General features: G+C 38.6%; 1 protein-coding gene across 2 annotated transcripts in view; it reads left to right on the plus strand.

Annotated features, from left to right (window-relative positions):
* Positions 1-23113, plus strand: part of LOC136886263 (uncharacterized) — a 150133-nt gene that overhangs the window by 66555 nt on the left and 60465 nt on the right. For both annotated transcript variants that reach the window (XR_010861749.2, XM_067158999.2), the window contains exon 2: positions 14915-15069. Coding sequence is in view for 1 of the 2 variants with exons in the window: in XM_067158999.2 (XP_067015100.1) it covers positions 14915-15069 (155 nt within the window). In the remaining variant the exon portion in view is untranslated. The remainder of the gene's footprint in view (positions 1-14914; positions 15070-23113) is intronic.

The following is a 23113-nucleotide window of genomic DNA, read 5'->3' on the forward strand; positions in this document are numbered from 1 at the left end:
GATAATTACATAATTGTTCCACATTTCCGTAGTAATTTAGTTCCGTGTGATAGAGTTCGAAGCAATCTTCGAGACAGAGACCCAAGGCACACTCCTGGCAGCAGTACACCGATGTCTTCTTTTCACCGTGTTTTGAACACGCGATACAACGTCTCTGAGGTTTGGATTTCTCACTCTTGGGTGCTAATTTCCTGATAAAACGTATTTCCTGCAACCTTGGAACTGTATTATCTGATGAGCGCCGGCCTTGAATATTTCGTTTCCCGCCCGAGAAGCGTATTTTGTACTACGTAAACAAACCTTCCATCAGCTGAAACTGATAAGATAACTGCTCAATGTTTGTCCCTGTGACTTGTCTAAATATTATTGGAGAATCTAGGAATCATTATTCACTGTTGAAAGCTTCCCTTTGACCTGTATGCGTATCTATAGCCTCCTACACGAAATTTCCAAGTTCTGGTTCCTCCTCATCGTCACTCTCATCATTTACCACTGCTACATCATCTATTTCATTATCACTACTGCTAATACTGCCACTACTACTTCCGACTAAACTTTCATTTGAATTATACAATATTTCAAGCACGCTACACTCAGCAGGAGCTAGCCATTGAGCGCGGTGCGTCACACAAGCTGATGAAGCTGCAGCGGGACCGAAAGCGGCAGGACGAAACTGAATGAGGGGAATAACATTTATGACGAATCAAAACAACTCGATACATATTTCAGATTAAAAGATCGATACATCGTCTTTCAAACGAGATATATACCATGCACAAATGCTTCTCGTGTCGTATGACAGAAAGCAGCACTAACTGATGCCTATACAGAGTACTCATAGAGAGTTACGAAAAGACTACAAGCTGAGAAATAAAGACAAATATAATAAATAAACCGCACTCTTAATACAAAATTAGAGCAAAGAACATCACACGAAAAGACAAACTTCTCAGATCATCATTTCTTTATTTTATTCTGTGGGAAAGAATGAAGCAAACGGACTATTAAAAAAGCAGGGATTGGTGCTCCGACATAATTGACATATACTTATCCTTGCAAAAGCAGCTACACTTTAACGATTTTCAATACTTATTTAGAACACTGATAAACCCGAAAATGTCTTCTTGGAAGCAAAACAATTTGCATATCCATAACACCAAAACTCTTCGCGCTATAGCCGTAAATGCGAAACCATGTATGGGTCTATACCACGTATAGAGGTCGGCGGCTACGGAAGAAAAGGGGGTCTATACCACGTATAGAGGTCGGCGCTGAGGGGTTAAGTATTCAATCTACGTTGGTCAGTGGGTATTCAACCTAATCACAGATTATTTTTTAATCGTTCATTGTTTTAAAACTTTGCCTTTAAAATAAATTCTTCTAAATTAAATTAAAAAAGAGAAGGAAACCTTAATCTTGTCGTTACGTTAATATAACAGGGGTTGTCTGGCCGAGGCGGTAAAGGCGTGATCGGTTCGCCCGGGAGAGCGTGGGTTCGTATCCCCATCAGGAAGTCGTAAAATTTAAGAAACGAGATTTCCACTTCCGGAGGTGCATATGGTCCTGAGGTTCAATCAGCCTACACCAAAAATGAGTACCAGGTTATTTCCTGGGGGCAAAGGCGGCCGGGCGTAGAGCTAACCACTCTACCCCATCACATGCCGAGGTTAACAATGGTGGAAGCCTCTCTCACTACTACCAATATGTTTCACACTGCATACATGTCACATTGGAAAGCGAAATGTTTTAAAACATACATACTACACTACAAACCACCACCGAAACCCGCAGTAGTGATTACTTCACTCCATTTAGGGTTGGCGTCAGGAAGGGCATCCGGTCGTAAAATAAGGCCAAATACACATGTGATCATGTTGACAACTACGTAGCTAAAAAGCAAGACAGACTATTAGAGGTGCCAAAAGAAGACTGCAGTATGCATTCAGATGGGATGAAGATGATGCAAACTATGGAGCAGGAATGTTTTTACTTTAAACTCAATTTCCTGAAAATTTACTTTTTTTGCATTCAGGGAACATTTTCTCAGTTTCTGCTCAACCTAAAATCAAGAAATGTTCAAGTTATGTTTTCTTAAATGTTTTACATACATGGTAACAATTTTATGTAGATCTGTAGTTTCTCCAAAATGTTATTGGTCATAATATATTTGAAAACGGTGATGAAAAAATTCTTAGGTAAGAAAAAATTATATTTCCCCCAATATTCCTGTTTAAAACATATTATCGTTTCAGTATACGTAGAATAGCTGTTTCCATACAGAGTAAAAATTTGGGTTATGTACCTAACATGTTTCCCAAGAAAATGTTCCTTTAAATTAACATTGTGAAGATCGGCGATTCGATATCCCCTTAAGCACTTCCACAGAATCAACAGAAGGACTAAAAACAACGCCGAAATAATCTGGATCACTGTGATAAACACATGACCGGATTAAAATACAATGTTCACAATTGACATCAGAAAATATTGCTAACTACCACATTCACACAAATCACTCACACCATGGTTACAAGAAAATGTATGTAGATTATTTACAGTCGAATCCTGGGCATAATTTTATCATTGCACTAGCTGATGTACACGTGCTTCGCTACGGGATTCTAAGAAAGACTGTCTTTGTGGTTTTCCTAACTACAGTTAGTTAACTTTGGCCATTACAAAAACGTCAGTAGGAATATAGGGATTAAAAGCAATGTTATCATAAAATACTCGCTAAAAATGAGAAACCGCACATTTTCTCACTTTCAACGAACACTACGATGCCGATCTAACAGTCCAAAGTTCCAGTGCTGGTATGACCGGGCCGCAGACAGCCGTGAACACTCCTCTCCCATTGTTGCGTTATATATATATATATATATATATATATATATATATATACTGCTCATTCCAATCGGTGCTTCAGGGTAGGGACTGAATAGCTCGAATGTTGTGATGAACCAGTTTGTTACGTAGGCCTACCAGTAGTATCAGATAATGTATGAACCAGAGGAATCGCATGTTTAAGAAGAAAGTTATCTAACTCCCCAACTACTTCCCGCCATTATTCAAGCAGGCTGTAATACTCGGTGCGACCGGGTGAGTTGGTCGTGCGGTTAGGGGCGTGCAGCTGTGAGTTTGCATTCGGGAGGTGGTGGGTTCGAAAACCACTGTCGACAGCCCTGAGGATGTTTTTCCGTGGTCTCCCATTTTCACACCAGGCAAATGCTGGGGCTATACCGCAATTATCGCCACGGCCGCTTCCTTTCCACTCCTAGCCCTTTCCTATCCCATCGTTGCCATAATACCTATCCGTGTCGGTGCGACGTAAAGCAAATAAAAATACTCGGTATACAGCAGTAATCCCATCTATCGGATATCACTGTCAACAGAAGACACAAAGCACTTCACAACAAACAATGGTCAATGTAATGTTATTGTTGTTCAATGTTATGAGTTTTCTGTGTTGTAGCCCTTCATTTTTATTCTTCCTTCGACTCGGTGATATTAGGGTGTCTTACGAAATTATTTATAGCGTAGACTGTAGTTCTTTATTCCCCGACTTCACATAACGATTTTCATTACATCCTGTCTACCCATATTCTCGTGACTTGGCGCTGATATGGACTTAGCAACAAAAATTCAAATTCATGAATATCTTTGTTACATAGCCGGTACGGTAAAAATGTATAAGATATAAATGATCGGAAATTTAATACTATGTAAATTTAGTAATGCAGTACTTGTCGATAGGACCACTAATAACAATATTTGATATTTAAATTTTAGGCCTTTCCCTAAAAAACCATTCCACTCAGCGTGAATAAAATTATTCATAGCCTAGACTGTAGTGACTTATTTCCCGACTTTGCATACCGATTTTCATTAAGATAGGACCACTAATAACATAAAAAATTGAGAATTTAAGTTTAGGCCTTCCCCTAAACTACCATTTCATTGAGCGTGAGTATGATTATTGATGGCCTAGATTTTAGCGACTTATTTCCCAACTTTGCATACCGATTTTCATTAAGATAGGACCACTAATGACATTGATATTTGAGAATTAAATTTTAGGCTTTCCCCTAAATTACCATTTCTCTCAGCGTGAATAAGATTATTTATGGTCTAGATTAGAACGACATATTCCCGGACACTACATACCGATTTTCATTAACTTCTCTTTAGCCGTTTTCTCGTGATACGTGTACATACATACGTACATACATACATACATACGTACATACATACATACATACAGACAGAAATTACGGAAAATTAAAAAGTGCATTTCCTTGCTACTATGGACACGAACGATACAGAAAGACCATCCTTTTTAAATTCCGAGCAATGTGCAGACACAACTCTTATTATATATATATATATATATATATATATATATATATATATATATATATATATATATATATGATTTTTACACATGGTCAGGTCAGTGAAATAGCATGGATGAACAGAGGTCAATTAAACACAGTCGACTTAGCATGTGGTATGTGATCTAATTAGAATATCACTTTTACAGAGTGAATTATTCACGTACGACGACGATTAGTCCTAGTTTAAGAGTATTATTCAAAGATCTGATAGTAAACAATAATCATTGCCGTCAGGTGGGTCATCTCAAATCACTAGCACGCGGTGGGTAAGCCTCAGTTCATTATTTTTATTCTTACACATACGAAATGTGCCCAAAGCGTGCTCCAAATTATACTAACACGCTGTGTTCTCAAGACACAAACTTCAAAAACCATCTTACCCCACGTGATTACCAATATTCCAGGTAAATTCACAAATAGAGCACATTAAATAATTTATTCAAGAATAATCGATGACTGTTTATGGCTTACGACCATTAAATCAATGTTTAACCCGATCTTGTAATTTAAACATTATTATTATTATTATTATTATTATTATTATTATTATTATTATTATTATTATTAGCAATCTTGAAATTAACTTGACAACAGATGACACAATCCTAAAGAATTATCGGACAATGCACAGATGATGCTCAATTCAACTCTAATCACTGGGGTCACATCTAATTCCATCTCACAGTACTTCAAAATATCACATACGTGAGGTCAATTATTTTTAAGTATAAATATGCAATTGAATAATTATTCGGAACATCAGCTAAATTAAACTACTCTAATAGAGTTCCAAATCTCGTTCACACATGTAACTAGTCTACCTTGCCACCATCAAGAATGGAAGTGTGGAAATATATCTAAATACTGCAAATTTTAATAGAACTACTTGCTAGAGAAGAAAGATCATCTAGTTTCTACACAGATGGATAGATATATTACAAAAATAGTAGTCAAATTTTGTGATGAGGTTCGATTCCTGATCGACGTCTTCACCATTCCAGCGGCTCCATCACGTGCACCTTCCCAATGCTAGAATCGCCTTACATGGCACTGAACGTGACGTCCCACGATGAGAATGATGTTCCTCTTGATATACCTGGATACATTTTGATGTTGACGACGATAGCCGATGAATTGAGTCTTCTCCTCGAGCAGATTCAATATTAGTTGTAACTAACACAATCAATATTAGAGAGTGCACGACCCAGTCGATACTCTAGTGAAGCGTCGAATATTACACCTAACTTATATTTGGAGCTTGAAATACACCACACGGTAATGTTCAACTATTGTAAGCGCAAATAGCAGAGTAGGTCGCTGTCCGTAAGAATTTAGCCTCGTTTTATAAGACGTAGTGCAGGTTGAAATCAGCTGTCCGAAAGACGAAGTAATAAGGGGATAAGAGAATGTGTGCTCGAAGTCTTGTTTAGGCTCGGGGGTTCGGCGCTTTTGAGGAAGGTTATTGTTTTGTGATGCTTGTTGTTTTAAGGGGCCTAACATCGAAGGTCATCGGCCCCTCATTGGTTTGTAAGTGTCCCGTTTTATTGGCTGAGATTATTATTGAACTTTGTAGAAGTAATCGCTCGCCTGCATACGCGTGGAGCTTTCCTCGAGAAACCCTCAGCCACATAGCGTTCCCCTGCTTCGATCGACGTATCCGGCGATCAGTACTTTGCTCTTGCTAGCACTTTTCAATCCTGTTTATACACACTGAAACAGCTCGCTGATGACAAAATCTCACCCTCATTTTCTAATAAAATACTCGAGACTGGCTTGTAGATTTATGCTTTAAATTCACCTAATTTGACGGGGACATTTCTCCCTTGTTTGGAGAATAATTTTTTAGTAGGAGAAATGATTAAATAATTGTTTCTAATTAATATTGTTCCCGAAAATTTGGATATCAAGTTGTATTATGGTAATAGTTTTAAACTCATAACAGCTGGCCGATCTTCACTACGTTAAGAGTTCTCGGCTTCGGCCGCGGCGTACAGTAAATGTGGATTCTCACACAGGTTGTTCCATAAGTTCGGAAGCTACCTCAGTGGACGATTTTCTTTGAGGATGAGGATTACTTAGGTGTTTATTCACTATTCAGGCGGATGATGTACCTTTATATTACCGCGTTGTGGACCGCTTCGTAGGACTTGTCTAAACTTTGGATTTTGTAAGAATTGGTGCCAAAACTTTAATTTTTTTGTAGGGCCCCACAAACAACGGTGCAAACTTCGCATAGACCTTACTGGTCGGTTCAGCCACAGTAGGTTTTTTTATTAAAACATATTCGTTCAATCTGAGAGGCCGATGGAATTTCTTCTCTTGAACTCTCTTCTGTCGTCTTTCGGCAGGGCGCTTTAAAGATTTACTAGCCTCTACAATGTTTTCCTGTGGAGTAGGCCTTGGAGTGCCGGGACATTGGTTGATATTATCCCACGGTCTTACAGGATACTGATTAAAGTGAAGTACTGAAGGGATCTGAGACGTGGCCTCATGAACAGTGCCATTGGAACATTCCATGCTAGGTAGTACATCCACCCATTTCCAATGTGCATTCCGGCAGAAGCCATGGTGGTCTTTAACATGAAAGTTAACGCACGGTGGTCAGTTCTGACGATGATGGGAAACCCATATATCAATTTCTGCCAATATTTGAGAACGTAGACAATCGAGAGCATTTCCAACTCAGTGACCGAGTAATGTTTTTCGTGTTATCTAGTTTTCTGCTGACAAAAGCCAAATATGTCTTATTCTCCGGGTCGTTTGTTTCTTCTGGAATAATACGGCCCCAATTCCGATGTCTGATGCATCTGTCTGGAGAATAAAAGGTTTATTAAAGTCGAGGTATCCTAACTTATAGTTGTTCAGCAGCATTTCTTTCGTCTTCACGAAAGCCTGATCACACTCCGCGTTCCATTTCCACCTGTTCCCTTTTTTCCGTAGGTCCTGTAACGGGGCGACTGTCTGGGTACACTGCGGACAGTGATTCGCAAAGAGTTGGCACATGCCCCAAAATTGCCTCACCTGTTTAACTCTGATTGGCTTAGGGAAGTTACTAATGGCTTCTATTTTAACAGGATTCGGTTCACTCCATTACCATCTATAATGTGCCCTAGGAACAGTTTTTCGTGCTTGCAAAAATGTGACTTCTTAAGTTTGACATGGAAACCGGCATCAGATAGGTTCTTCATCAGCTTTTCTAGTTTTACCATGTGATCCTCTAAGGTTTCTGTAGCTAGGAGCAAATCATCGATGTACCTAGTAGTAAAGCTCTTTACCTCATCAGTTAAGCATCGGTCAAGAGCTCTGATGAGTGCGACACCTGCATTACGTATTCCGAATGGCAATCTTCAGATAATATATTTCTGTTGGTCATACATGAATCCTGTAAGTAGTCCTGATTTCTTCTCGAGCGGAATGTGGTAATACGAAGACGTGAAGTCAACTGAGGAGAAATATCTCATGCCCTTGAACTTGCGAATGATGTCCTTAAATGTGGGAGCCGGATCATTTTCCGGAATTAATTTGTCATTTACAGCCCTGACGTCCACGCACGCGTAAAGATCCATTAGGTTTAGAAGGGATAATGAAAGGAGTTCGTGCTTTCACGATGATCCCATCTTTCTCCATTTCCTCTATAATCTTGCCTAACCAGGAGTGAAACTTTTCGGGTATCGGATAAGGCTTTTCTTGAAAGGTAACCGGTCTGTCACGAGGTGCGAGTATTTAAAGTCTGTAATAAGGCCAGATTTGGAATTAAATACGCTTTTATATTTCAGCAAAAAGTTCTGGAGTCGAGTTGGATCCTCTTCAGTCCCTATGGCTTGCCTTGACTTTGTTTTGATTAAGTTGAAAGGGCGTGTATCGTTCTCGCCTTCTTCTAAGATTTTGTCCATGGCCATCAGAATTTCTTCGGTAGCCTCCTGATCTTCTGATTTCCTCGGAGATAAGGCGTTTGAGTCCCCATAAAAAGTATACAGATCATTTAATTCCTGAGGGTTGAACATGGCAGTTTCAGAAAATTTGTCTTTCTTAAAATGAATAGTGAATCATGGTCTGATACGACATTAAGAAGTCAGCTCCCAGAATAATATTAAACTTAATGTTGGACATAGCTAGAAATATGTGAGGAAATTTCATCTTCCCGATTTCAATGTCTAACAGTGTCTGTTGCTTGCAGGAAACGGATTTGTCAGAAATAATACCCTTGATATTCACATGGGATACAGGGATAATGGGTATATCTTTCCTTACTTTTAGATCCCTTAAGAATGCGGTTATATTACACTGATAGTCGAACCAGTATCTATGAAGCATTTGACCTGAACATTGCATATTTGAGTTGAAATAATGAGCAAAGTTAATGATGTCCCAAAATTGGGTTGATTCATTTCGTCCAGTAAATCATCTGCCTTGGTCGTCCAAGAGTCGATCTTTACGACGATCCATTCTTGAAATGTATCATTTATATCCCTAGGATTTCGGCTATCTTCTACTTCACATCGAGTTATTTTTGATGGCTCCCTGACTGTGCCCTTGACTCGATTGATCTTGTCCTTGCTCCCTGAGCCTTCTTGGTATTGCAGACTCTCTGCTCCAACGATATCAGGATTTGTGTCCTTGTTGTGGATCGTTTTTTCCATCGTTCCTTTTCTTGAGTGGTATTTTTGAGATCCTCCACATACCGTTCTCTTTCCTCTTCTCGCCATTCTCTCTGTCCTCTTGGCTGGCGGAAATCTTGGTTTCGTCTCCAGTTCCTTTGGTTATTCACGTACGGTGCGTGAATATTCCCAGTTCCTCATAGTTCTATTTCTGTGAATCGGTGAACGATCACGAGGCGAATTTCTGCCGTCAAATTTCCGCTTCCAGTTTCTCCCTTGGTTGTCGGGGGTCTGTTCATTCTCTTTATCTGTCGTGATTTGGTGAACTTGGGGCTCCGAACTAGGAATATGACGAGCTGGTTCCTTCGAGGTCATATCCAGCGGTCTTAACAAAGCTTCGGCCTGGATAGCTGTTTGTGTGTTAGAGGCAATCACGATACGTTGTACGTCAGGAGGTAGTTGACGAATAATGACCTTTACTAACTCCTGCCCAGCTGGTGGTGAATCTAACTCTCTAAGTTTCCTTAGCTGGCTCGCGAAGAAATCTAAATATTTAGTAGGCATAGGTGATGCGTACTTTCGGGCATATAGTTCGGTTTTCAAGTTATGCTGGACGTCACTGTTCCAGTATTTTTCTAGGAACCCTTTCTTGAATCCTTCAGAATCATCGAAAGAGAACCTGAATGCCTCAAACATGTGTGTACTGAATTTTCCAAGTATCGTTCAGTGACTCTGAGCTGCCTTTCAGGAGGGATTTTGGCGTCGCGAAAATGGTCCTGTAATTCGTTTATAAAACTTTTGGGCGTGATTCCGCGAACATTATTTAACTTCTTATTATTTAACTTCTTCGCCTGGTCCTCCTGAAGTCTAATGATATTGAAAATTTGAGTTTTACCAGTCGTGTTTAATTGAGATGTGTTAGAAGCTATCCCTGGGGATACATTGACCGGATTAAAAGTGTTCTGTTCTAACGTAATGCAAGGAGTTGATGTCTGGGTAGTCCCGGTAATGCACTTTTCTAATAAAGCCTGTTTCTCAAGTAGTGAGTTAGTAACATACTCATGCTCTCACTCTGGATTGTCAGTAAATGCATCTCCTGGACTAACTCCTTAATTCCATCAGTGTATTCCTTCCTAATTCCTTTGGTGTCTGTCTTTGCATCGACCTTAGCCTTTTGAATCTCCTTGATAAAAGTCGATTTTATGGACTTAAGTTCTTCTTGGTTTCCCGCAAGTGCCTCATAAAAATAATCGAACCTTTCTGAATTATTGGCTTGGGATGTTTTTATTTTCTCAAGAATACCCTTTTCAATTTGTTCAAGGTTTTCATTGAGTCCGGTAAACCTCTTCGTCCACATCAACTTCGTTGCTGCCAAGTCCGAATTATTATCCTCGGTTTTATGTTGTATGTTCTGAAAGGATTGCTCGACTTCAGTCTTGTATTTATCTAACCCGCACATAATGTCTTGCTGGACCTGTGCTAATCGTTTGCTGAATTCATTAGACATTTCAGCCATCATTTTGGTGATGTTTTCCTTTACTTCACCTTTCATAGTCACACAATCGCGTTTAACCACCACAAGGTCACTTTGTACTGAGGCTAACCTGCCACTAAAAGTTTAATATCAGAGTGAAGTTTTCCTATGTTTTCATTAGTCTGTTGTTGAATGTCATTAAGTGTTTTTTCCAATTTAGATTGACTGGTACTAAGATCACTAAACCTAAACTTGCTTGACTATCACTAAGTGATTTTTCCAAGTTAGCTTGACTGGCACTAAATCACTAAGTGACTTTTCTAAGTTTGCCGGATTGGTACTGAGAGCTTCACTAAATTCTTCGCAAAGAGTTTGCCTTATATTTTCCTGACTAGCACTAAGACTGTCATTAATTCTCTTCTCTAAATTTGCCTGATTAGCACTAAGCCTGTTTTCCATTTCCACTAACATCTGCTGAAGTTGTTCCATTTTAACAATATTTATCATTGAATGGCTGTACTAGCATGAGAAGGATTCCGATCAGGACGCGGGAATATCAGGAATCGATCCCATCCAGTAGCAAAGACAATGATTTATTAACCTCATGAATATTTAGTTTACCAAACATCGCTCGTGAATATTTACCTAATTGAATCTAAAATCAATCATCACAAATCATTCATAAATTTCTAATTAACAGCAAGAATTTTATCTTTATCATAAATGACACATATTAAATTCAATCATGTGCTTATATCAGCCACAAACATTTTGGCAAGTAAATGTAACAGAATCAGCTCAACTTAAATGGTCGTCTGATCTTGTCAATGTCATAAACACTGGATAGCACAATATCAAACCCTAAGTTCGGAAAGCCATTTTAAAACCTCAAGAGTTTTAAAATGAAGCCCCACAGTTGGGAAAAGCCACTTTAAATGCTCCCTTTTACTATGGCTAACCCAGCCAGTGAGTGAGAGATCCCAAGGGGAAACGTTCGTCTACCGGCTGACCTTATTTTAGAGGCATTTAAAAGGGATAGGAATGATGACCAAACAAAATAACAAATTCAAACAACATTTCTGACATTCATTATATATAAGCACATATAAACAAACAAAATACTCTTGCTGATAACAATAATTCTTTCACAAAGTTGATTTTTCTCAGAACGGACTGTACAGAAATTAAATTATATCATCTGCGTAGGCAAAGGTTATGCTCTGAAAAGACAATAAATAAAAAATTAAGCCTTCACGGGCTTCAGAAATTGGAAACTAAATGTAACGGTGCCTTTCCTAACTCATTCGAACATTTACAGAATAACTGGCATATGACCTTCTCCTATTTCTCAATAACAAAATAAATTCAAAATTTCCAGTTTTATTAGCCACATGGTAATTATCTGGTTGACACCAATTAAATTCAAAAAGAGAAGAAAACATAAATCTTGTCATTACCTTACTATAACTTCAATAATATTTCATTAAACACTTCCACAGAACCAGCAGATTGTCAAAAAACAACACCGAAATAATCTGTATCACTGTGATGAACACACGACCAGATTAAAACACGATGTTCACAATTGACATCAGAAAATATTGCTAACTACCACATTCACACAAATCATTCACACCATGGTTACACAAAAATGTATGTACATAATTTACAGTCGAATCCTGGGCATAATTTTATCATTGCATGATTTTTACACGTGGTCAGGTCAGTGAAATCGCATGGATGAACAGAGGTCAATTAAACACACTCGACTTAGCCTGTGGTATGTGATTGAATTAGAGTATCACTTTTACAGAGTGAATTATTCACATACGGCGGCGATTAGTCCTAGTTTAAGAGTATTATTCGAAGATCTGATAGAAAACAATAATCACTACCATCAGGTGGGTCATCTCAAATCACTAGCATGTGGTCGGTAAGCCTCAGTGAATTATTTTTATTCTTACACATAAGAAATATATCCAAAACGTGCTCTAAATTACAGTGACACGCTGTGTTCCCAAGACACAAGCTTCAAAAACATTATAATCTTATCCCATGGGATTACTAATATTCCAGGCAACTTCATAAATAGAGCACGTTAAATAATTTATTCAAGAATAATCCATCACTATTTATGGCTTACGACCCAATCTTGTAATTTATACTTCTTCTTTTTCTCCTTATTATTATATCTATCAGCAGTCTCGAAATTAACTTGAAGACAGATGACACAATCCTAAAGAATTATTGGTCAATGCAAAGATGAAACTCAGAAACTCTAATCACTGGGATCACATCTAATTCCATCTCACAGTACCTCAAAGTATCACAGTCGTAGTCTAAATCAAATATTAAATGTGAGGTCAATTATTTTTAAGCATAGATCTGCAATTGAAAAATCATTCAGAAGATCAGCTACATTAAACTACTCTGAGTTCAAGATCTCGTTCACACGTGTAACTAGTCTACCTTGCCACCATCAAGAATGGAAGTGTGAAAATATATCTAAATACTGCAAATTTTAATAGAACGACTTGCTAGAGAAGAAAGATAATCTAGTTTCTACACAGATGGATATATATATATTACAAAAATAGTACTCAAATTTTATGATGAGGTTCGATTCCTGGTTGACGTATTCACCATTCCAGTGGCTCCATCACGTACACCTTCCCAATGCTAGAATCGCCTTACATGTTTAGCAATTCATGATGGCACGGAAGTTGATGTCCCACGATGAGAATGATGTTCCTCTTGATATAGCTGTATATATTTTGAGGTTGATGATGATAGCCGATGAATTGAGTCTTCTCCTCATGCAGGTTGAATTTTAGCTGTAACTAACACAATCAATATTAGAGTGCACGACCCAGTCGAAACTGTAGTGAAGCGTTGAATGTTACACTTAACTTATATTTGAAGCTTGAAATACTCCACACGGTAATGTTCGACTATTGTAAGCTCAAATAGCAGAGTAGGCTGCTGTCCGTAAGAATTTAGCCTTGTTAAATAAGACGTAGTCCAGGTTGAAATCAGCTGTGCGAAAGACGAAGTAATAAGGGGATAAGAGAATGTGTGCTCAAAATCTTGTTGTTTAGGCTCGGGGGTTTGTCGCTTTTGAGGAAGGTTATTGTTTTGTAAGTGTCCCATTTTATTGGCTGAGACTATTCTGGATCTTTGTAGAAGTAATCACTCACCTGCACACGCGCGGAGCGTTCCTCGAGAAACCTGTCGGCCACGTAGCCTTCCCCCGGCTTCGATCGACGTGTCCGGCGATCAATACTGTGCTCTTGCTAGGAACTTGTCAATCCAGTTTATACACACTGAAACAGCTCGCTGATGGCAAAATCTCACCCTCGTTTTCTAATAAAGTACTCGATACAGGCTTGTAGATTTATGCTTTAAATTCAGCAAATTTGATGGGGATAATATCGTATTATGTTGTCCATCTTGTTCCATTAGATGTTCCTTAGATGTTAGGCCCCTTTAAACAACAAGCATTATCATCATCAGTATCATCATCAACAATGTGTACACTACCTAACATAGAATTCTGTAGTGATGTGCGAGTACAGCAGCTAGTAAAATATAAAAATATTGCAGATACTTATTGACTTGCCCTTGCACGTAGACATGATGGGTTATTGAAGAAAATAATAGAGTTCCATAGAGGGAAAAATTATAGGGCGGCCGAGATTAGAGTACATGATGCAAATAATAGATGACATGAGATGTGATTCCTACTACGAAATGAAACGGAAAGCAGAGAAACTTGAAGAATGGAAAATCAGGCTGAGTTTCCATCTGATCCCAACGTGGCAGGTTTGATCCTGGCTCAGTCTGGTGGTATTTGAACGTGTTCAAATACGTCAACTTTGTGTTGGTAGATTTACTGGCATGTAAAAAAGAACTCCTGAGGGATTGAATTCCGTCATCTCAGCATCTCCAAAAAATGCGTAAGAAGTTATTAGAACGTAAAAACCAATAACATAAAAATGTACTGCCACATATGGAGCTGATTGCTGACAACGTTTAAAGCTAAAAATACCTGTGTTCTTTTCTCAGTTGTTATGATTTCATCAGAAACTTTTACTATTGTAGTTAAAAAATGAAAAATATTTGTATGAAACAATTAAGGAATTCTACACATATGTTGAGCTCAGAATATGAGCCATTTAAGTAAAATATTATTTGTGAGGAGTTAATTTTATTTTATACTACCCTGCCAATGAAAGGACTCGAAGTATGTTTTACAAACAACTTTCAAATTGTTGTAACTCTATAGGTATTGAGTATTGGACATTTGTGACATTTTAAACTCAGAATGTCTTCAACAGTCAGCTTTGTTAGTGGCAAAAACTTCCCATTAATCATCCTGTAGTTGCGGAATGGAACATTAAGCATTCAATTTTCCCCATCTCTAATATTCCAGTTTTGTTTCTTTGTAGGTTCCTAAAAAATCATCATCCATCAAGTTCAACTAGAATGAATAATCAAGCATTGGAGGGTTTGTTTACTGGGAATGTTGACCGGTACCAAGGAGTGACTGTCATTTCTTCTGATGAACCTTGTGATGTGACACAGTTTACAACAAAACTGGAAGGTAAGGTTTTATGAGCTGAAGGGTGTTGAAGTACCATCATAAGGGTTAATTTTGGACACTTATGTTGGCATTTTTCTTTTTTCAATATTTAAAACGTTAGCCAAAATGATTTAAATGAATTCAGGAACGAAAATGCAAACATACACTATTAGCTTTTAGAAGAAAAAGATAGTATTGAAGTAAATAATGAATATAGGTTATTATATATGTGTCCTTACGTAAATGATTGATTATGCTGGGGGTAAATTTGGACACCTAGTATTTTTTAGTTACTGTCCACTTTTACTCCATGTATAGTCTATGTATATATTTACTAATAACAGAAAATCACTACAATGCAAAGTATTCATCCATATTTCAGCAGCTTGATTCCTTTCTAATTCACCCAGAGTCCAACTCTCACTTCCATACTGCAATGTACTCTATAGAAATGATTTTGCCAAGGATTTTCTGGCATCTACCGTATGTTCATGTGTGTGCTGGTTAAGATGTTTTTCTTAATCATAAACGCCTGTTTGGCCAGTGCTATTCTTCTCTTTATTTCCAGAAAGCATCTATTATACTCTGTTATCATACTACCCCTCCTCTGCAAACCAGTGACCTTGCCGCGGTGGGGAGGCTTGCGTGTCCCAATGATGCAGATAGCCGAGCCACAGGTGCAAGCATATTGGATGGGTATCTGTTGAGAGACCAGACTAACGAATGGTTCATCGAAAGGGGTGTAGCAGCCTTTCGGTAGTTACAATGGCGGCAGTCTAGATGAGTGACTGATACGGCCTTGTAATAATACTCAGCTTAGCTGTGTTGATACTGCTACACGGCTGAAAGCAACGGGAAACTACAGCCGTAACTAACTCCCGAGGACATGCAGCTCTCTCTGTATGAATGACGTACTTATGATGGCTTCCTCTCGGGTAAAATATTCCGGAGGTAAACTAGTCCCCCATTCGGATATCCGGGTGGGGACTACATCAGGAAGATGGATACTGACATTTTGCGAGTCGGAGGGTGAAATGTTAGAAGTTTGAATCGTTGTGGTAGGTTAGAGAATCTGAAAAGGGAGATGGATAGGCTAAAGTTAGGTGTAGTTAGTATAAGTGAAGTACGTTGGTAGGAAGAAGAAGATTTTTGGTCAGGCGACTACCGAATTATCAACACAAAATCAAACAGGGGAAATGCAGGAGTTTGTTTAATAATGAATAAGAAAATCGGGCAGCGGGTAAGCTACTACGACCAGCATAGTGAAATAATTATTGTCGTCAAGATAGACACCAAACCAATGCCCACCACAATAGTGCGGATGACGAAGAAATCGAAAGAATATATGAGGAGATAGAAGATTTAATACAATATGTAAAAGGTGACTAGAATCTAATTGTGATGGGAGACTGGAATGCAGTGGTAGGCCAAGGAAGAGAAGGTAGTACAGTAGGAGAATTTGGATTGGGACAAAGAAACGAAAGAGGAAGTCGGCTGGTTGAATTCTGCACTGATCATAATTTAGTCCTTGCCAATACTTGGTTCAAACACCACAAATGATGGCTGTATACGTGGACGAGACCTGGAGACACTGGAAGGTATCAAATAGACTTCATTATGATTAGGCAGAGATTCAGAAACCAGGTGTTGGATTGCAAAACTTTCCCAGGAGCAGAAGGGGACTCTGACCACAACTTGTTGGTCATGAAATGCCATCTGAAGTTGAAGAAATTGAAGAAAGGAAAGAATGCAAAAAGATGGGATCTAGACAAGTTGAAAGAAAAGAGTGTGAGGGATTGTTTCAAGGACTAAATGAAAAGGCTGAAGGAAACACTATAGAGGAAGAGTGGAGAGTCATGAAAAATGAAGTCAGTAGGGCTGCTGAAGAAATGTTAGGAAGGAAGAAAAGATCAACTAAGAATCAGTGGATAACTCAGGAGATACTAGACCTGATTGATGAACGATGAAAATACAAGAATGTTGAAGAGGGCAGAAGGAGTACAGGCGATTAAAGAATGAAGTGGATAGAAAGTGCAAGGTAGCTAAGGAAGAATGGCTGAAGGAGAAGTGCAAGGATGTCGAAGGTTGTATGGTTTAGGAAAGGTAGATGCTGCATACAGGAAAATCAAGGAAACCTTCGGAGAAAGGAAATCTAGGGGTATGAATATTAAGAGCTCAGATGGAAAGCCACTTCTAGGGAAAGAAGACAAAGCAGAAAGATGGCAGGAGCATATCCAACAGTTGTATCAAGGTAAAGATGTATATAATTTGGTTCTGGAATATGAAGAGGCTGTTGATGCTGATGAAATGGGAGACCCAGTTTTTAGGTTAGATTTTGACAGAGCTGTGAGTGACCTCAATAGGAACAAGGCATCTGGAATTGATGATATTCCCTCTGAATTACTGACTGCCTTAGGAGAAACCAGCATGGCAAGGTTATTTCATTTAGTGTGCAAGATGTATGAGACAGGAGAAGTCTCATCCGATTTTCGTAAGAATGTCGTTATACCTATTCCCAAGAAATCCGGTGCTGAGAGATGTGAAAACTACCGCACCATTAGTTTAGTATCTCATGCCTGCAAAATTTTCACACGTATTATTTACAGAAGAATGGAAAAACAAGTTGAAGCTGAGTTGGGAGATGATCAATATTTGGCTTCAGAAGAAATGTAGGAACACGTGAAGCAATCCTGACTTTACGCCTGATCTTAGAGGATCGAATCAAGGAGGACAAGCTCACGTACATGGCATTCGTAGATCTAGAAAAGGCATTCGATAATGTTGATTGGACCAAGCTATTTAAGATTCTGAAGGTGATTGGGATCAGATACCGAGAACGGAGAATTATCTACAATCTGTATAAAAATGAGTCTGCAGTGATAAGAATCGAGGGATTTGAAAAAGAAGCAGCAATCCAGAAAGGAGTGAGGCAAGGCTGCAGTTTGTCCCCTCTCCTTTTCAGTGTTTACATAGAACAGGCAGTAAAGGAAATCAAAGAGAAATTTGGAAAGGGAATCACAGTCCAAGGAGAGGAAATCAAAACCTTAAGATTTGCCGATGATATTGTTATTTTATCTGAGATTGCAGAAGATCTCGAGAAGTTGCTGAATGGTATGGATGAAGTCTTGGGTAAAAGGTACAAGATGAAAATAAATAAGTCCAAAACAAAAGTAATGGAGTGCAGTCGAACGAAGGCAGGTGATGTAGGAAATATTAGATTAGGAAATGAAGTCTTAAAGGAAGTAGATGAATATTGTTACTTGGGTAGTAAAATAACTAACGATGGCAGAAGGAGGACATAAAATGCAGACTAGCACAAGCAAGGAAGAGCTTTCTTAAGAAAAGACATTTGCTCACTTCAAACATTGATATAGGAATTAGAAATATGTTTTTGAAGACTTTCGTGTGGAGCATGGCATTGTATGGAAGTGAAACATGGACGATAACTAGCTCAGAAAGAAAGAGAATGGAAACTTTTGAAATGTGGTGTTACAGAAGAATGCTGAAGGTGAGATGGACAGATCGAATCACACATGAAGAGAATCGAATTGGCGAGAGGAGGTCGATTTGGCTAAATTTGACGAGAAGAAGAGATAGAATAGTAGGACACATCTTAAGACACCCAGGACTTGTTCAGTTGGTTTTTGAAGGAAGTGTAGGTGGTAAGAACGGTAGGGGTAGACCAAGGTATGAATATTACAAGCAGATTAGAGCAGATGTAGGATGCAATAGTTACGTAGAAATGAAAAGGTTAGCACAGGATAGGGTGGCATGGAGAGCTGCATCAAACCAGTCTATGGACTGATGACTCAAACAGCATCATACTACCAAGATAAAAGAATTGTTTCACCTGCTCAGTTCTGACGTCATCAATTTTTGTATTGTTTTAATTCCATATTGACACTAGTATTAAAAATATGTTTATCCCTGAGTAGAATATAAACTTTGAATTCCACCTATTCAATACTTCATTAAACTATTTATGTCCAGATAATGAATATATAAAAACTGGGACATGTTTTGGCTCAGTTTGTGCCATCTTCAGCTAGAAAAATACAATTATTTGAGTATTTACAAAATTTTGCCATTAAAATTGGCACATTGTAGTATTTAGTGTATATTTAAAAGTGTTAGAATAATTAACAACGATGCAAGAATAAATGTGAGTCATTAAAAATCTTTAAAATATTTTCTTTGATTTGATGAAATGCTTGAGTGTGACACCACTTATTGAAAGATCTATGTGGGCAGACCTTAACATTCCAATGGGTACTGGAAGACCGACCACGGTAGCTGCAGTCGCTTAAGTGCAGCCAGCATCCAGTATTCGGGAGATAGTAGGTTCGAACCTCACTGTCGGCAGCCCTGAAGATGGTTTTCCGTGGTTTCCCCATTTTCACACCAGGCAAATGCTGTGGCTGTACCTTAATTAAGGCTACGGCCGCTTCGTTCCCACTCCTAGACCTTTCCTGTCCCATCGTTGCCATATGACCTATCTGTGTCGGTGCCACGTAAAAAAAGAATTGGAAGATACCACATTATATGTGTTAATTTTTTTGGCCAATATTGGTATTAAGAAAATTGTCTGTAACGAAGGCTGTGAAGTTTTGTTGTTGTTGACTAAATTTAAGCAGGTATTCTTAATTAGGTTATACGTGAACCTACAATGAAAAGGAGAAACCGGAAGATGAGTGATTGTAATTGTTAGTGATACTGAGAATAAGTAAATAAGTACTTGAACTCACATTCTGTCTTCTAGCTCCTGTTGTTTGGTTATCAGTTGAAATGTTCATGTGAGTGAGTGAGTGAGTGAGTGAGTGTGTGAGTGAGTGAGTGAGTGTGTGCTCTTGTTTGTTTAAGCCTGTTTGTGAGGAGAAGTGGAGTTGACTGATGAGGAACTTATGACTTGTTTTGCGCATGTTGCAAGGAATTGAATATTGTTGATGTTCATAATTGAATGGTTACCCCGAATAAAGATCTAACCCGCAAGAAATTAAAAGTTGAGGTTTCAGTGAAATCATGATCCATCCTAACCCACTCAGGGCGTCGTTAACTTAAAACAACATAAATATCTTTCAAAGCAGAGTTATTTAATATTTAATGTTGGCTTTCTGGCACATACTGATCTATCTTCAAGAAAATGGCAGATCAACACAAGCAAGTTCTTAGCAGCAGTGCTGAAAAACAATTCAAAAAAAGTTGAAAACATAGAATTAACATACATTATTTTAATGGAAGGATAATAGAAATAAAGTACTGAGGAATGGTGGGGAACCCTAGAAGAGAAGGAAGGAGCTTTCTGTGCGGAAGAAATTCCCAACACAACAGACGAGTGGAATAGTAATCTAACCTTAAGGTGTACCGGTACTGTAAGTTGTTTACATATTTATGTCTATGTTCAGAATCATTAGCAATGTTCTGTGATATATTTCAGTAAGCCGTCCTTAAATTCAGTTTATCTTCAATGTACAGTAATGATGATTTGTAAAATCAATGTAATTATATTAAAAATATTATTTTTAGGTTAATATATGCCACTGCTGATATCAGTGTGGAGAGATTTTGCCACATATGAAGTTGTTGTTTCTGAACTTCTATCAGCTAACATATGGTGATCAGGCCATGATTTTAGTAGGGTATATACTTTGGAGAGCCGGCCCCGTGGTCTAGGTGTAGCGTGTCTGCCTCTTACGCAGAGGCCTCGGGTTTGATCCCCGGCCAGGTCAGGGATTTTTACCTGGACCTGAGGGCTGGTTCGAGGTCCACTCAGCCTACGTGATCAGAATTGAGGAGTTATCTGACGGTGAGATCGCGGCCCCGGTCTAGAGAGTCAAGAATAACGGCCGAGAGGATTCGTCGTGCTGACCACACGAAACCTCCTAATCTGCAGGCCTTCGGGCTGAGCAGCGGTCGCTTGGGAGGCCAAGGCCCTTCAAGGGCTGTAGTGCCATGGGGCTTGGTTTGGGTTTTATATACTTTGAAGAAAGTAAAATGCAGAGAAGTTGAGGAAGACATAATTATCAAGGAGACAGGCAACTTTTAATTCAAACTTTGTGTGGATAGCAAAGCACACAATGTGTGTAAGAAAAAGCTACTTGATGCCGAATATTTTTTTCATTTTATTGTAGCATTTATGTGTAATTACAGGTTAGATCATTCTTCCGCTTTTTACAGAAAGATAACTTTTCCACTAAATTTTACATTTGTGTATCTATGAAAAATGAATTTTTTCCCCTCAAGTGTGACCCAGATTTGTTTTATATTGCATGGAAGTTTGAAAATGCAAATGATTTACTTATAAGATTTAACTAAAAATAAAACTCAGTGTTAAATTGATAAACATGGTTCATTCCTTACAAAATGATGCATGGCAGCAGGTTATCTACAGTTTTTTCAATGTTTTCAGATATCAATGACTTTCTATTGGTGGACAGAATTAATTTATACGCTGAAAATTATTGTTCTTCGTTGACGGACGTAACTGAGAAATATTTGTACACTGGCACTGACTGCTCGGAACATTCTTCTGGCAAAGACTGCCTGATTCCACTTATGTAGTTAATTATGGATTGGATCGTCTTCAGTCCTGGGTTTGAGTCCAACACCGCACTGAGTTTCATTTTAACCTTTTCTCCAGTTTCACCATGTTCACCATTTAAAGAACTAACGGGCGTTTTGAATTAATTGAAGGGATTCGTGTAGGAGTGCACCACGAGTTTCTAGGCCCTTAATCGCCTTCGAAAGTGACGAATAATGCACATGGACGAAAGTGATATCTTTATATACAGTTTCAGATTCAAATGCGCACTTTGCTTCATGAATACTCACAGTATCACTATCATCAGTACTTTCAACTACACGTTTCACTTGATTAAAGTTCCCCTGGTAGAACGATATTGCAGATAACCAAGTACCCTATCTTGTGAGAAACCTGAGGCAGATGAGTTTTGTACAACTGTACACGAGTTGGTGTTTTTAGGATCAGATTTTTTACCACTTGAAATTAGTTTGTTGACTGATGGATTAAGGGTACGTGTATTTCTGCTATTCAGTACCATCCATGGGCCAAACATGTGACATTGATGCGATTTGGAAAAACTACTCAAAGAGACTGACCAGCTTTCCTCATCTACGAAGCTGCATCTGTGACTAAAGGGCGCACTTTGTAACAACCACTTCCCGATTCACTAGGCCACGTTAACAACTGTAGCGTGGTTGGAGTTTTCTAGCACCTTGTATGAAAGTAAATGAGGTTTGCCAGGTTCTTCTGGACATAATTTACCCACTATGAAATTCGCAATGTATCGACCACACGAATTGGTTGTTTCATCTACCGATATCCAGACACAGCTCTCTCTTATGCCAGATCGTATCGAATCCACGAAAGAAGCATGCATTGAAAATAAACAGTTCTTCCTAAGGGTAGATTCATCCGGTATCCTTTGATTAACACAATACTTTTCAAGAAACGAGCGTAGATGTGGATTTTCAACCTTCATACAAAAGTTTTACAAATATTGTCCTCGGACACTCCTGGCACTAAACACCATACTCCATTTCATATCATTTCATTTTACAAATATCAGCGGAAAATGCACTAACTTCACGCCGTGTTTCCATATTGATTAAAAGTAATGATGTGTATGCGTACTCTGTTCTTTTGATCTGAGATGTGAAGTTGTTTTCGAATGCTGTTCAATTTGAAACATTTTATCGCATTTTACACTCTTACCAATATAAATGGTCCGTTATTGGACATTATACATTTTCCAGCTAACTCATTACTGGTTGCTAGCGTTTCAGGTTCCCTAAGGGAGTCAACATCTATATCATCTTACACTCTTGTCGCACATTTGACAGTACACTACATCACGGTCGCATGTATAGTCTACTATTACCTGATATCCACAGTTTAATTAAAAAAAAGAAAGACCTAGAGCTCTTATTTTTAGGCATTTTTACATTTTAATTTGGTAAAAGACACTGCGGTCCGCCTCTGTGTTGTAGTGGTTAGTGTGATTAGCTGCCACCTCCGGAGGCCCGGGTTCGATTTCTGGCTCTGCCA

Source organism: Anabrus simplex, chromosome 1, assembly GCF_040414725.1.
Source record: "Anabrus simplex isolate iqAnaSimp1 chromosome 1, ASM4041472v1, whole genome shotgun sequence".
NCBI lineage: Eukaryota > Metazoa > Arthropoda > Insecta > Orthoptera > Tettigoniidae > Anabrus > Anabrus simplex.